The sequence below is a fragment of the Podarcis cretensis genome (genome assembly GCF_951804945.1).
Source record: "Podarcis cretensis genome assembly, chromosome: 12".
NCBI lineage: Eukaryota > Metazoa > Chordata > Lepidosauria > Squamata > Lacertidae > Podarcis > Podarcis cretensis.
The window spans coordinates 23,796,462-23,812,337 of record NC_137181.1 but is presented as its reverse complement, the minus strand read 5'-3'; the positions used below and the strand labels follow the sequence as shown (position 1 = coordinate 23,812,337).

General features: G+C 39.0%; 1 protein-coding gene across 9 annotated transcripts in view; it reads right to left on the bottom strand.

Annotated features, from left to right (window-relative positions):
* The window catches only part of NEBL (nebulette), a 186,787-nt gene that overhangs the window by 28,025 nt on the left and 142,886 nt on the right, over positions 1 to 15,876 (bottom strand). For 6 of the 9 annotated variants that reach the window (XM_079948296.1, XM_079948294.1, XM_079948292.1 and 3 more), the window contains exons 6-10: positions 13,010 to 13,120; positions 6,634 to 6,735; positions 5,483 to 5,584; positions 2,221 to 2,328; positions 1,797 to 1,901 (exon numbers count right to left, since the gene is read on the bottom strand). The exons of the other annotated variants lie outside the window; for them this stretch is intronic. In XM_079948296.1, coding sequence (XP_079804422.1) covers positions 1,797 to 1,901; positions 2,221 to 2,328; positions 5,483 to 5,584; positions 6,634 to 6,735; positions 13,010 to 13,120 — 528 coding nt within the window. The remainder of the gene's footprint in view (positions 1 to 1,796; positions 1,902 to 2,220; positions 2,329 to 5,482; positions 5,585 to 6,633; positions 6,736 to 13,009; positions 13,121 to 15,876) is intronic. 9 annotated transcript variants of the gene reach the window in all.

Here is a 15,876-nt window from a genome sequence, read left to right as displayed (position 1 = left end):
TGTGAGAGCAAAAACCCATTTCACAGTAAAACAAAACCAGGGTGTGTGGAGGTGTTACTCTGCAGCATGTGAATTAGATTCAGCTACCTCAAATCATATCCCCAAAATAAGAGGACTGAGCGGGGGGGCAATCTGAAGTCTTTCCACATCTACCGGTAGTTTATACAAATATTGATGTGCTGATTCCTTTTAACTGTTATAAAGGTTAGAAGTTTATAAAAGTGTTATTTAAAAAGAAGAAGAGGAGCTAAAAAGGTAAAAGAAAACCAAAAAACCTCATAAACTATAGTGCTACTGGTGTAGTGGCAGATTGGGTAGTGCAAGGAGACATTTGTTTCCTCTGTCTACACAGAGTTCTTTTAAAAATCTGCCAGATATTTTAACATTTATCTTCCCTCTTTCTTTTCATGGAAACTACTTCTTCAAGAATTGCAATATGTATATTTAAAATGCATTTTATCCTCAATACATGTCGTAAATGCATCTTAGTTCCTTTTTTTTTGAGCCAATAATTTTTTCACAGAATTGGAAAAAAAGTATGAAATCCAAAAGAAATCCACACTTCTGTTTGAATCAGAATTCATAAAGATTGAATTCCTCAATGGTTAGAATTAGATTTGAAGCGCGCGCACACACACACACACACACACACACACACACACCCATTTTGAGACATTGGTGTGTCTCAAGAACTCCTGGTCACAGTATGCTGGTAATTCAGACATTATTAGTATCAGTATCATTAATATTAATTAAATTTCTCTACTGCCCTTCATCAGAGAATCACAGGACAGTTTACAATATAAAAACACCAAATCTCTTCTATGGTAAGAGATTAATTTAAGACCACAAACCCTTGCTTCCCATTTTTCATCCCATGAATGCCATTCCAGATGGCTGCTGCCTGCATACAAAGATGGGCTTTGCTTTTTAAGGATATGTAATTATGATTTTTTAAATTACTTATTAAATTTCTATACCGCCCTTCATCCAAGGTTCACAGGGCAGCTTTATAATATAAAAATATAAAAATACAGAACATATTAGCATATTAATCAGCCAAAGGCCTGGGAGAAGAGGAACGTTTTCACCTGGCACCTAAATATATGTAAGGAATGTGCCAGGCGGGCCTCCCTGGAGAAAGCATTCCACAAATGGGGAGCCACCACAGAAAAGGCCCGTTTCTGTGTTGCTACCCTCCAGACCTCTCATGTAGGAGGCATACAAAGAAGGGCCTCAGATGATGATCACAGGGTCTGGGTCTCTCCTCATATAGGGAGAGGTGGTCCTTGAGATATTGCGACCCTGAGCCATTTAAGGCTTGATAGGTCAAAACAATCAGGTCCACAAACTAATCGGCAGCCAGTGCAATCAGGCAAGGATTGGTGTAATATGCTCAAACCAACCTGCCCCAGTGAGCAACCTGGCCACTGAATTCTGCACCAGCCGAAATTTCTGAACTGTCTTCGGAGGCAGCCTCATGTATAACGCGTTGCAGTACTCTACCCTAGAGGTTACCAGAGCACAGACAACAGAAGTTAGGCTATTCTTGTCCACATAGGGGCGCAGGTGAGCCACCAGCCAAAGCTGACGGAAGGTACTCTATGCCACTGAGGCCGCCTGAACCTCAAGCGACAGCAGTGGACCCAGAAGTAGTACCCCCAACCAATGTACCTGCTCCTTCAGATGAAGGGCTCATTAAGTTTAATGGAACATAACACAACAATTATCTGCTCTGAACCATTTGCATTTTAAAACCCTATTCAAATGAATTAATCACAAGAAAGTCAACTTACCTGGCTACTTATTTTGCTGGCATTCAAGGCATGCTCTAACTGTAACAGGTTCGGAAAGGTAGATGCTGGCTCATGAAGGCTTTCTAGGTCTTTTTTGTATTTCACCTGCAAGGTGAAGAATAGACATTTGGTTAAAAACAAACCAGAGCATGGGACAGAAATGCATGGTTTCATTTTCACTGCAGGAAAAAATTGTTCTTCTTTTCCATGTTTGCCTGCCATGTTTTCTATCGGCCATTAGGTGGCACTCATTTACTACGGTCTGACAAAAAGATGGCCGCAATGCATATTCTATTATAGGGGAAAGTTTAACCCTTTGAAAAGAGACCTTTCCAAATAAATGCTAAGAAAATAAAATGCCCACCAAGCAACTTCCACACAAAAACGTTACAATAAAAAGAGTGCCAAAAACAGCCCTACTTACATCACTTGCCAAGACAGAGGCAAGTTGTGCTTGCTTGAAAGAAGCACTTTCCAGAGGATTGTAGCAGTAATTCTTCATATCCTTATTAAACTGCTCTTTGTATTTTGCCTGAGAAACAAACAAATCGCATAGGTTGTAATAGTGCATAAGTGCAGATTTCAGAATAGCTTAGCATCGGCATTTTCTATTCATAGCTTATCCCAAACCCTCAGTTATATAATTACAGGCCAGTTCAATAAACACAGAGGGTATGGTACAGGGCCATAGGCCCGGCCCCAAAGGGCTTATCTAGGTTTCTGGAGCACCTTTGCCTGATCCCTGCTTCATAAAAGGAAAGGAAAGCTGGAACTAGATGACGCAGCAGATAGAAGGCTGCCACGAAAAATAGGAACCCTCCATCTCTCCTCAGTAATATCTGCTGATACAACATCCATAATGTTACACCATGATGCTGTAAGCTTCTCTGCTCCTACCAACAGCAGCACTGAAGTGCAACAGCATCGTGTCACAGGCCTTGTATCACTTAATATTTCCAATGAAAACATAATGTAAGGTTGCTGCTGTCAATGGCAGATCTCCCTAGTCCCAGCCTTTGGAAAAAGAGGGCAAGTAAGAATAACACGTGTTGGTGGTAAACTTTCAAACTCAAAGTAAAAACAACAAGAGCAAGATCTGAACAAATGACATGGTTTATAGAGTAGAATAAAATTTTGGTTGCAGTGCACAGGAGAAAGGGGAAGCAGTCTGGTGTTAAATGTAGTCAAAAGTTTGTTTCTAACAGAAGACATCTATACCACACTCTCAGGTGCATGTCAGGCTTAAAAAAAAAACTTTTGAAGAGCAGAAATCCCAGGAGCTTTTCATTGCCAAACTAGTTTTAGAGAACTGGGAAGGTTCCCCCCCCCCCAGCTCGATTTTAATTATAAAGGCTAACTTTATAAGCTATTTGGATGGGAAGCAAAGGCACGTGTCTCAAAAGAAGTATGTCTTTTCTTTACAAAAATCCTGACCATTTACTGCATTGTCTTCCTTTCTTTTCTTGAGAGCATAGAAAGGAAATTGGACGCTGCCTTAGTCTGAGTCAGACCACTGGTCCAACAGTGTCAACACTGTTCATTCAGGTTGGCAGCTGTTCCGCAGAGCTTCAGATGGGGTATTTCCTAGCTCTACCTTACATGCCAAGGATTGAAAACAGAACCTTTTGCATGCAAAGTATATACTCTATCACTGAGCTACAGTCCTTTCCAAAGGAGTCTCTCACAATAATCGTTTTATTTGAGTATCAAGATACTTATTTAATGTGATGATTACACGTGAAGCATGTTTTCTTTTAAGGACTGAGATTAATTTAAGACAACATATATCATATATATCATCAAGACATGGCTCAGAAAGAAGCAGGAGGAAAACAAAAACAACCGTGAAGAACGCTAAGCCAAACAAATTTCTTGCTAAACTTGCACAAATCCCATATACAGCTGGGGAAAGTGTATCTTTTGAAGCTATAAGGCAGCTTTCCTAACCGCAAGCACTTTCAATAAGTATTAGGTTTCATAAGTGAACAATAGCACCTGCTGTTCTATTTACCACCCCAAAAGGTTTAAAAAAAAAAAAAAGCCAAGCACTAGGCATTGCACATTAGAAAGCTCTCGTTGTAAATGAAATAGGTTTTTAACACTATAAATCATTTTCTTATCCCTATAACAAACAAAATGTATATACTAAGAAGCTGAGAACAACTAAAGGGTTTCCAGGAGATCAAATAAAGTAGAGCATAAATATGCAGCACCCTGAAATTTGTCTGGAAGCATCAAGTACCTGGTGAGAATATAACCTAAGAGAGGATAATAAATAACATGGTGTCTGAGGCATAAAAGCAAGAGCTGGCCCCACCTACATAACCAAAGCAAGCAAATGATTGCCAGGGATGAAGACAGTCGGCACAAGGTTTACAAGGAGGGTCCCAGGATCCATCGTAATGTCACGGCAGCTGCTGCAGCACAACACTACTTTGGGTCCTGCAATAGATGCCTCTCAGTGTAGCTGTTCTTGCATGAAATGTCCTGGGCCAAATGTGGCAAAAATTCCCTGTATTTTCTACAGTAATACAATACCTTAGCACATGATCCAAGCTCTAATAGTTACCCCTCAAATAATTAATACCACACTGATTGAGGGTAAGATATAAATTAGTATTTTAAAGGATTATTAACAAAGAGCAAATTATTTAATAAGATAATGGGATTATTCACGCAAAACCTTATTACTGGGACTCTAAAAAGAAAGAGGAAATATATAACCTCACTGCTTTCGACCAGCATGTATGATTAAAGAAAATGATATTTTAATTATATGATTTAGCTTACAGGTATCATAAAGCAGATCTTAATTTTTTTCCACTTGGCCTAATTAACTCCTTTTTTTTTTTTAAGTAGCAGATGTACCGTAGCTTTTACGTCCCAATCATGTTCCCATAAACTGTTCTTTGGGTGGAAAATAGGACCAGGAAGGATGGTTTGTTCCTTTTTGTGTAAAAAGGTAGTGGCTTAAAATCGCCTATGCCTATAAACACTATTCTCTTCTTAATACACCAGTATGCCTTGAAAGATCACTAGACTCCTCTTCGTCCCTAGAATTCCCTTCATATATGAACTATCCATGATCCAAAGAGAACACGAGGACTGCACAGATGCAGCGAGGGGGGAAATTGCTTTTTTCCAGGGCTCTGTGACATTCATTTGCATCAATTGCAATCCTGTCTTAGAATTTAGCGACGCCTTGACATCGAGCAGAATGACATAATGCCACTCTCTGTCTTATGGCTCCACTAAGTTCATGTGGTTTGCTCTCTGAATGGACTGAAATTATTATTATTATTATTATTTTATAAAACATGCTTTTGTGTGGCAAAAGAAAATATCCACTTTCAAAAGACTTTGAAACAAAAATTAAACACCACCGTCCAGCCCCGAAGACTATATATTTGGCCAGTGACATCAAAATGTATTAATCCTACCACCAAACTAACTGTGACCGAAGGCAAATTTCTTTGTCCACTTGTGGGCTTTCAGCTACAGATCTCTCAAAATATTTAATGCATACCAATTACAGCAATTCTATGGGAAAGAGTTGTGGAAACCTTATCTTGAAGTTTTCATGCAATTATAGATAGTTTGCAATTAGAAAAGTGAAGCATTTGATTGCACTCCTGGGAATCAGATATCTCAATTGAGTCATTGTCTGAAAGCTAAGAAAATCTTACTTGGCTTAAATATTTGGAAACCTCTTTTGCATGGTTGAAGTCTGGTCTTCCGAGGACAGTTGGTTCCTTACTCATTTCTCGCCTTCCTTTCGCATATTCAGCCTTCAAGTAATAAAAAGAAAAGTATGTGCACGCCAGGCATAATTTTATTTTGAGAGTTCCCCCCACCCTTTCAGTTTTGTCAGGGGAAATGTAAGTCTCAAAAGAAACAGTATAGCAAGTATCTTTGGTGACCTTTGTTGACACCACTTTCGCTAACACTCTAATCAGCAATTCCCAGGCTTCTCCTGATTCAACAAATGTACCATTTATTTTATTTGAGAAATAATATGCAGCATTTTTAAAAAATCCTCCAGTTTGATCAAGGGTTGAGCTTAAACATAAGAAATGCTGATTCCCTGTTATTTGGGGGGATTTGCAATTTCCAGCAAAGCTGAACTGAAAATGCAGGTGGCTGCCTTTTAAAAAAAATATAATAGGTCAGATTCCACTCTAAATTACAGAAATACAATCCTATTAAAGTCAATAAAGACTGCAATGAGTAAAATATAGTGGAAGTCTGCATACCGGGGGTTGGGAGGGGAGTTTGCATGAAATTCTATAGGAGAGTGAACCCACCAACAGGTGTGCAGGTCAAGGAAGCATGGAAGGGGGAAAGGTCAGAGACTGATAGACAGGATACCTTATATGCTAGAACTGCAGACAGAGAATCTATCCTTTAAACCTTCGGATGCAACTTTGGTACTTCAAGAATGAAAACCAGATGGATATTTGAGGCTGCGTGGTGGCATTCTTTAATTGGCCAATCCAAAATTTTGGAAGAAAGGAACTGGGGGAAGCTTAAAATTGAGTGGAGTGATGAATGCTAGAAAAGTTGAGACAGCAGGTTAAGGGTTTTTAGAAAGCTTGGCTGCTGATAATAATGAGGGCTAGATGGAAATTTTCTCATGTTTATGCACCTAAGCACATAAGAAGAGGGAGAAAGGATCATTTATTGAAAATTGCCCCCTTTGGGGTACTTAGGTTATTGGTCTGAATGCAATCTAGAATTTATCATAACTTTGTACAACTTTAGTAGCTCTGTCCATAATAAAAATAAATTTTAAGTTATCAACATTTTCTATAAATTACAAAGAAATTTAATTTCATACGTTGCTTATTATCTTTGTCAACTGGGTTGCCATCATTATGTCTAGTCGATTTGAAACTTCAGTATATCTGTGAGTGTCCTGGAGATCTTTTTTATATGAAACCTGTAAAATAAAAGACTCATTAATTATCTATGACTTAGCAGGTCAGCTATAAATGTAGCATTGTTAACATATTAGCTGTCCTATACATTCAGCAAACACCACCTGGTAGACTGCCAGGATAAAGGCAAAATAAAACCTAATAATAGCCTATATCATAAACAAAATGAGAAACTCATTCCTATTTCAAAGACCAAAATGGAAATGCTAGTATATCAGCATGTATATTATGCAATGTGTATTATGAGGGGAAGTCTTTTATTTTTCATTTGTTTTCCCAAACGTATCTAATTGATATCTGAAGTTTATCTTGCCTTGCAGACAAAGCTGGTTGGGATTTACAGGTTGGGACAAAATATTGTCCTGTAACAAAAGCTGATCAGGTTTGATCTAGTAACAGTGATTCAGTCCTGTTAGTCACATCCACACTAGATTACTATTACAAACTCTGCATGCAGTGGCCTTTAAAGGGATCTTGGAAACTTCAGCTTTTCCAGAATGTACCCCACCAAATGTTGATGGAGGCAGGCTACAAGCTGAATATGGGAAGCCCGGAAGCAGGACATAAGGGCATCAAGCTTCTCCCACTCACAATTCCTTTCCTAATATCTCTTTCTTATCTGAAAAACAAATTACTTTGCCTTCAAATTCTAAACTTTCGTGCCAACAAGAACATTGGAAGTACCATATTAGTGGATGTATTTTTTAATTAATTAAAAAAAATCACAATTTTATAACAAATAGTCTTCCCAAAATATTAACATGAATTTTCAGCTTCTGTCTATATCGCTTTAACACCTTTATTCTTCTATATATGTGTGAAATTGTTTTTACATGTTCTTGATTGTATTGTTTTAATCACTGATATGTTTGCCACCCAGGCATAGCTGTCAACATTTTCCTTTTTAAGGGAAATTCCCTTATTCCAAATAGGATTCCTCGCCAGAAGAGGGAAAAGTTGACCGCTATGAACCCAGGGCTCCTTTAGGAGGAAGGGTGGAACATACATTAAATAAGTAGATAGACAAACAGATTTTTTAAAAAAATCTGACTGCTTCTGTATGTTAGTCGCTTGATGATGTTTTCATTTAATACATTACTTTTTACAAAAAAGGTCTAAGCGAAGCTGCTAAAATAATTTCCTAGTATTCTTTGTAAAAAATTAACTCATATTATTCACTACTGTCATGCAAAGCATTGGAAACATTTTTTTAATGAATAAAACCAGAAGTGCATCCAGGTTCTTGCAATTCAGAGCATTACATAGATTTAGCTAATTATATGCTGTTCACCCTAATGACCACATGAGGTGAAGTGAATACCATAAAGGCAGCAGGAACAGGTTTCTGAAAAGGACCCCATCATCCATGTAAATTGCAAATTAAAGCCCAGCATATGCACTCAAAACAGCAGCAAGGACTGAACTGTCAGCTCAGACACAGAGAAAAATGCACAGAATCTTGTGGCGAACGCTGCAGCAATTTTGTACCTTATTGTTCCCAAGTGACAGTCACATAGTAAATGAAATAAGGAAGTGTGGTTAATTTCACAGTGAGGAGACAGTAGAAAAATCAGACAGTTATTTCACCAATCAAGTTTGATGTAAGGTCTAGCGCAATACTTTTCCTCTCATAAATTATTACTCTTCTGGCACCCAGTCAAAGATATATTTATGTTGGAGTGAGACAGAGACATCAAACATTTTGCAAATGTCTGCAATATATAGTTTGTATGTTGCCATACCCCACTGATATTACTAATGTCATGTAGCAGCAGAACATAGGCTGCAGAAGGCTATGCATTTCCCAGTCTGTGAATTATCGCGACTAGGCCCATGCCAAGACAAATATGTGCTGTTCACAAACGCTGCAGCCCACTGTGAAACTTGCCATTCCTTCTCATGATTTTGCGCAAGGTGCCTGCACACCTGGTGTGGAGGCAGGTGTCAAGAAACTAAACATGTGCCTCTTGCTAAGGCAACTAGGCCAAGGATCCCTGAAATTTCCATTGCCTGCCATCACTTGTCTCACAGTAAGGTCCTACAAGACAGGGAGCACATTGCAGAAGCAGTTCTTCCTGTTAACACCCATTCTGTATGAGGGCAATGCAGCTTCATTTGCCTTCAGTGGCACTGGCTACATGGTCCAGGGACATCACACGTAACTACATGATCCCTGATTGGCTGCAATCACTTCTAAAAAATTAGAGGGGGAAATGGCATTGAAACAGCAAGAGATTCTTCATGGTGACATATAGCTGTGATGGACTCGGGGACCTAGTGAATAAGCAATCAATAACTGCAAACAGTAAATAAATACATAGAAGGGTAAGACTAAGGTTTTTCATTTCTAGTTAAGGTTCCCATCGTATTTCACCAGTATGCACAGTCCTGATCTTATTACCGAGTAAGCCTATCTCCTATTTAGTCTATGAACTGGTGGTGGATATATTGTTGCCATTCTGCTCTGGTAAATTTATTTCATTTATTTATTTCAAAAAAAATATGCAGCGCTTGATTGTAAAACAAAACACACACAAAAATGCAAAGCTGTTTACAAACAAGATGAAATCACTAAGAAAAATTAATAAGACATCTGAAAAGTTAAAACAACTGTAATGGTTCTAGGGGTTGCTCGTGCGTAAATCGGCGCCACACCCGGCTGGGTTGCCTGAGTGAACCTTTACTGTCCGGACAGCCACTCACCCGTGGCTGCCTCAATCGCTGGCAGAATCCGTCAGTGGGTGTTTCTTGAACTTCTTCCAGCAAAGAAGCTCTTTGACGCCTAGTCTCCGCCTACTCTCCCTGTGTGAAAGCCTTCTGCGCAGGGAGGGTGTGGGCAGCGGAGGACCCGTGCTCTCCCTACTAGTCTCCGGTGAGGAGTCATGGAGCCCCCTCGCTGATTCCCCCATCTGCCCCCCTTCTCCACTGGTGCTACGCTGATTTCCTTCCCAAGCAGATGGGCTGCTTCTCTCCCTCCCGGGACGCTCTCCGGAATCCCTCTGGAGCCCTCCCTCTCCCTCTGGCTCCGATGGCAGTTCCCTGACGACAACAACAATAGAGTTAAAACCCACATCAACTTTCTAAACATCTAAATAAAATGCAACCAACATCACATCAGTTTTGATAGGCAGTATCGGTAACAGCTCCACCATGCACCCAAACAAGGTCCTTCCTACGTCCTGCTTCTTCCTCATCCCTTCCCTTGTCCTGTTTTACCTATCTGGAGATGCTCAACTGTGACAATGCAAGACACATTGGCCACCCCTGTTCTGGGCAATGTGCTGTCCTCCAGATATTGCTAGAATGCATTCCTGATCATGTGACAAGGCAAAGTTCAACAACATCAGGAGGGCTACAGGTTCCACCCCCCTGCTTCTTACATTGCCTAAAGTCCCTAAGAGTGGGACAATTGTTCTTCACTTCCATAATCTGAATGCCATAGTTTTAAGACTGCCTTTGAAAATAATTTCAGGTGGAATCTAGACATATATTTTGAAAATGCTGTGAAAATGCTTTTTTAAAATATGTTTTTGTAAAAATATATTGAATTTGCCATTAGTTCACCATCGCCATCTAGTGTCATGTTTGTATAATGCACTTAAAATGTTATATTTGCAGCTGTATAGCTGGGTCCTCAGTGATGGTTTGCCATCTACTGATGAAACATAAGGGAAGCCCTTCTGAGGATATGAGGTTAGCTAACCAGATCTCCAGATCCTGCCACAACATTAGCAACACAATCCTATGCATATCTATTTAGGAGTGAGATTCACTGCGTTCAATGGGATTTGCTCCTAGATGTGTATAAGATGACAGATTTAATATTCTACAACCAGAAAATTAATCACATATTGCAGAAGAAGCTTTCAGGTAAACATAGCATACCAACTAAAATAATTTTGTAACTATATTTCTTGGGGGTCAGAAATGTAATTGCCATAATTTGGGGAATCATTTTGCTTGCTATAGATGTTAAGATCATTAAAATGTCCATCCCCTAAGTTATAAGCCTGGGAAATTTGACAGTATTTATTTTTCCTATTATACAACTTCAGCCGACTGTGAAGCTCAGCGTGAATTCTGTTCAAGGTGGCATGAAGTCATGACGCACTAGACGATTTCAAACTGAGAGTGCAATGATATTTTTAGAAGATGACAGCCTTCATCTGTAAAAGGAAATTTCCCATTTCACACACTTAAGTATAAGTCTGAGCAAATAATCTTAAACTCGCCCTAATCCTATTAATTGTAAACTCTATGTGTAAAGGTTGGAATTAATTAGAGCAATGTAGGTAAATAAGCCTTCTGCTCCTATACTGACACATAACACTCTGTTGGTAGATAAGAAAGATTTTGTCCTGCCTACAATATGTCTACAATAGGTTTAATCTTCAAAACGAAGCTCATTAAAGCAAAAAAAAATACACTCTAGGAGGGTGGATGCTTAATTTTTTTTACATTCCAATGACAAACTTTCATATTCAGAGCTGAACATGCAGCCTCATGTGAATCAAAAATAACTTTATTTTTACAAAACTAGAAATCCCAAATTTAAACATTAAGTCAACTCTTCAAGAGTAAGAAAATGAACCAAGTAAGTAAATGAACCAAGTAAATGGAAAACAATAGGTATAAATTGGTATACCTGTTTCCTAATGCATGACAGAGCTAAGGAACTGGAAAAGCTGTAAAATTCTTTTTGTAAATAATCTGTTAATACTGATGCCTGTCACATAGCTGAAAATATTCACCATACTTTCTGTTTTGTTAAGTGCAAAAGTAGGTATCATGATTGCCTTTCATTTTGTTCTGATTTTATATTGACTCTATTTATCAGCTGTAAAAATAATCTTGGGGTTGAGTAAACATTCTTAAATTTTTAGATTTCTTTTGTGTAACAAAGCCCACTATGATCTAAAGAACCACACATTTTTCCTTAATGCCACGTGGCAAACAACCAAAGCTACACTATTTCACAAGCCATTTCTGGTGTAGTATAGGTGTAGTCAAAATGTTGGATGGAGTTCTAACATGTATTAAGAAGGTGATAATTTTGCTTTCACAATTTGGGGACCCTTTTCTATATCAGTCTTGCTTTTTCACTCATAAGGTTGGTGCAGAATCATTTATTCCTTTCTGAAAGGCAGTTCTGTGCTGCTGGTTAAAGATCATCAGTGGTCAAAGGCATGAAAGACAACTTGAAGGAAGTAGGCAGCTCCCAGAATCCAGTTTGCTTTCCTGCCTTCATCAAAGTGGTTATGTTCATATCAAGCTCCCTTCTTTCCTCGGGCCTTTTTTTCCCTACTTCAAATTCCTTCATAAATTTTATCTCCCCTTTTTCTGTTTTCCTTACTGTTTGGCCTCCCTTTGTGTGCAGCCACTTGCAGTTTGTCCTGAGACATTGTTTTAGTTTTTTCCAGTCTTCCCCTCGGTCGCCATGAAGCCCTGTGAACTGAATGTCACTCACAGTCTTTCCATTCCTCTCACTCCCTGCGTCTTGCTAAAAGAACAAACACGTTCACAAAAAACCACCCACAACACACAAATAACCTGCTTGTGTCTATTCCATGGGTAGGCAAACTAAGGCCTGGGGGCCAGATCCGGACCAATCGCCTTCTCAATCCGGCCCACGGACGGTCCGGGAATCAGCGTGTTTTTACATGAGTAGAATGTGTCTTTTTATTTAAAATGCATCTCTGGATTATTTGTGGGGCATAGGAATTTGTTCTTTTTTTTCTCTCTTGAAAATATAGTCTGCCCCCCCCCACCCAAGGTCTGAGGGACAGTGGACTGGCCCCCTGCTGAAAAAGTTTGCTGACCCCTGGTCTATTCCAATGTCCTTGTCTCCCTCCCTTCTTAGCCTCGCTGCCCCTCTCCCATTTCTCTCTTAAGTCAGGGGACGCAGCCTCACATAGTGCGAGCGATCACAATTGATCCCTTTGAATCCTGAATGTGATGAAGGGGCGAGGTGTGGAGTCTCATGTAGAAGAGCAAATCTCTCATCCTTTCTTCCATGATTCCTATTCCAATGTATCCCCAAAATCTGTACCGGAGGAGAAAAGGGGTGCCCTGCTGCACTAATGAATGCCCTCTTGCACTAGGTTGGATCTTACTCATGGTTTTCATACAAAGTATTATTTCCTAAAACTAGCAAATATTTCCCTTAAATCGTTGTATGATTAAATTCTCAAACCATGATTTCTCCAAAATATCAAAGCTACATTTCATTTCAGGCAAACACAGGAGCATCACAAATTAATAGCAGAGAATACTCACATTACTTTGGTGTTTACTGACTTCCATGGCATGCTTAACATCTGGAGGCTCCTTCATATGCGCATAACTTGATGTACCCTTTTCAGCATCATGTTTTTGCTTGTAGAGAACCTGTAAATGGTACATTTTATATCATATGTATCATGCAGGATATGAAGGAAGGTCAATGAAGGGTTTCTTTTCTTACACTATTTTTATTTTTTCCTGCCGTGTCTTTTCATAAACCTAAACTATGAAGATGCAAAGAACCAGACTCTCTCCCTCTCTCCCTCCCTCCCTCTCTCTCTCTCTCTCTCTCTCTCTATTATCAAAAATATCTCATAATGCTCAAGTGCTCATTTGCCTTGACAATTTGTGAAGAAGCAAACTATAATCTACATTTTACAATTAGGTATCAAAATGTGCGACAGAGTGATGTGGTCAAAGACTGCATGCTTATAGATAAAAGTAGACATTTAAACCCAAGTCCACACCCAATATCCCGTCCATTGAACCAAGCTGACTGGTACTCACTGAATAAAAGAGATCAAAATTATAATATTTAATTTTGCAGTGAAAAAATGAAAAGCAAGGCAAAAAGCAATTTAACTGAAATACCAGAATAAACTGTTGGGATACATTCAAGCCAGCTACCCTGTGGGAAGGATCCTGATCAGTTTTTATGTTTGGGTACTGCCCTTTGCTTTTACTTAGAAGTCACCAATGGAAGCATTTGTATCCTTAAAGCAGGATAAAAACCACAAACAAAAACTTCAAACCAAGAAGATACATTCCGAAATCTCTTCAGTCATCTTCACTGAACCCAATGCATACAAAAGACTGCAGTGGGCTTTGGGAAGGGACCAAAGCATGCAGATTGTTTGTTGCCCCAGGCAGAGTTGTCCCTATGTTATTTTCTAATTTAACACTGAAATACTGTTAATAATTATTGCTAATTACTTTTAAATAGTTGAATTACAGAGTTAGAAAATAAACAAGTTGCTGTACTACTGCTCCGCCTTATCTTTCAGGAAGTGGGGAAGAGGAGAAACTTTCAGCTAATTAATATAGAAGGAAAATGAAACCATCACTAAGTTTTGAATGGCTGTATTTTTATTTTTATTTGAATGGCTGCATTTTATTTTTATCAGAAGGTTGGCGGTTCGAATCCCCGCAACAGGGTGAGCTCCCGTTGCTCGGTCCCTGCTCCTGCCAACCTAGCAGTTCAAAAGCACGTCAAAGTGCAAGTAGATAAATAGGTACCGCTCCGGTGGGAAGGTAAACAGCGTTTCTGTGCGCTGCTCTGGTTCGCCAGAAGCGGCTTAGTCATGCTGGTCACATGACCTGGAAGCTGTACGCCGGCTCCCTCGGCAAATAAAGCGAGATGAGTGCCACAACCCCAGTCGTCCGCGACTGGACCTAATGGTCATGGGTCCCTTTACCTTTACCTTTATATATCTTTCATAGAACTGGCTGCATATAAGAGATATCAGATACAGTTAACTGAAATGGGGTGTGGGTGTGGGTGTGGGTGTGGGTGTGGGTGTGGGTGTGTGTAGGCACAAAAACACCACACCAGGTTAGAGCCAAAGTTTTCCTCCTTCTGTTGGAAAAAGGGAAGCTTTGGATTCAAACCAACTAGGTTTCTATTCTTGGCAATACGGTCCTCAATCAACAGGCATTTTATAAGGAGCTCCTGGAATACAGGCACTCAAGTGGTGTGTAACCTAATAGCAAAGATTGCAAGAAGATTTGAAAACATATTAGCCAAAGAAGGATTTGCAACTGGTAAAGATCAGTGCAGATTAAAGCAAGCAAGTTTACAGCAGATCAGTAAAGGGAGGGTCTGATTTCTCACTTCACTACACAAAGATAATGTCTGAACAAAACAAATGTGAGATTCTGAGGACCATCATTTTAAATATTGACTTTTTAAAATCTCCATACAGCAAAGGCTGTAGCTGTTTATTTTCAAAATAATGCACATCCGTAAGAGTCCCACAGTTTTGATATCAAAACTGCTGGGTCCACATAATTAATTTCAGACTTGGCCAAGGCCACTGTAAAGAATTTCATGGATGGGTGCAGCAAGATAAACAATACTATTGAGAAATTGCAAACAGAACTTACGATATTGCCAAGGAATGAGCTTTAATAGGATCTTATTCCTGAACTTGAATTTAGCACATAGCTCAAGAACTTCATAAAGTGGTTCAGATTCACCCCAATCTCATTTTGAATCCAAACTGAATGTAAATTGTGTCCAATCAGATTTACTGAGCCAACATTTATAGATGTGAATATGTGCTTTTAATTAGTTGGTATGCCATAATATTTAATACATATTCAAGAAAGTTGAAAGTTCTGTTTATTCCAAAAATGGATTACACAGCTATACCACCACTCTTTCTTCAATCTTGAACATAGAACATAGGATTTCCACAATTCATCATTTTCAGAAACATTACTTCAAGCATATTTGCCAAGAGCTTGAAGAAATGTTAGCTATAAAGAAGAAAATTGAACAGTCTGTTGACATGCTCTAATTTTCTATTTTCCTTGGGTCATGTTGTTTCTCCGATAGGGATCAAGCCTTGGAATTTTCTGTCAAAGTGATGGAATGTATGTGAATCAAAACCTTTGTCCTGGTTTTTTCCCCATCATTTCCTCATTCATTTATTTCAAGCAGTTTGGCTTTCATTGTGATATTTTTAAAATACTTTGAGGAGAGCAGGAAACCTGGAAATCCGTTTCCTTGTTTTCCAGAAAAACAAAGGACCTAACTATCTGTTAACTACCATATCACAATGCTCCAAAATATGATGTTATTTATTCTGATACTGTTTTGACAGTATACAGACATAACAGGCCAAAAAAAAACCCAAAAA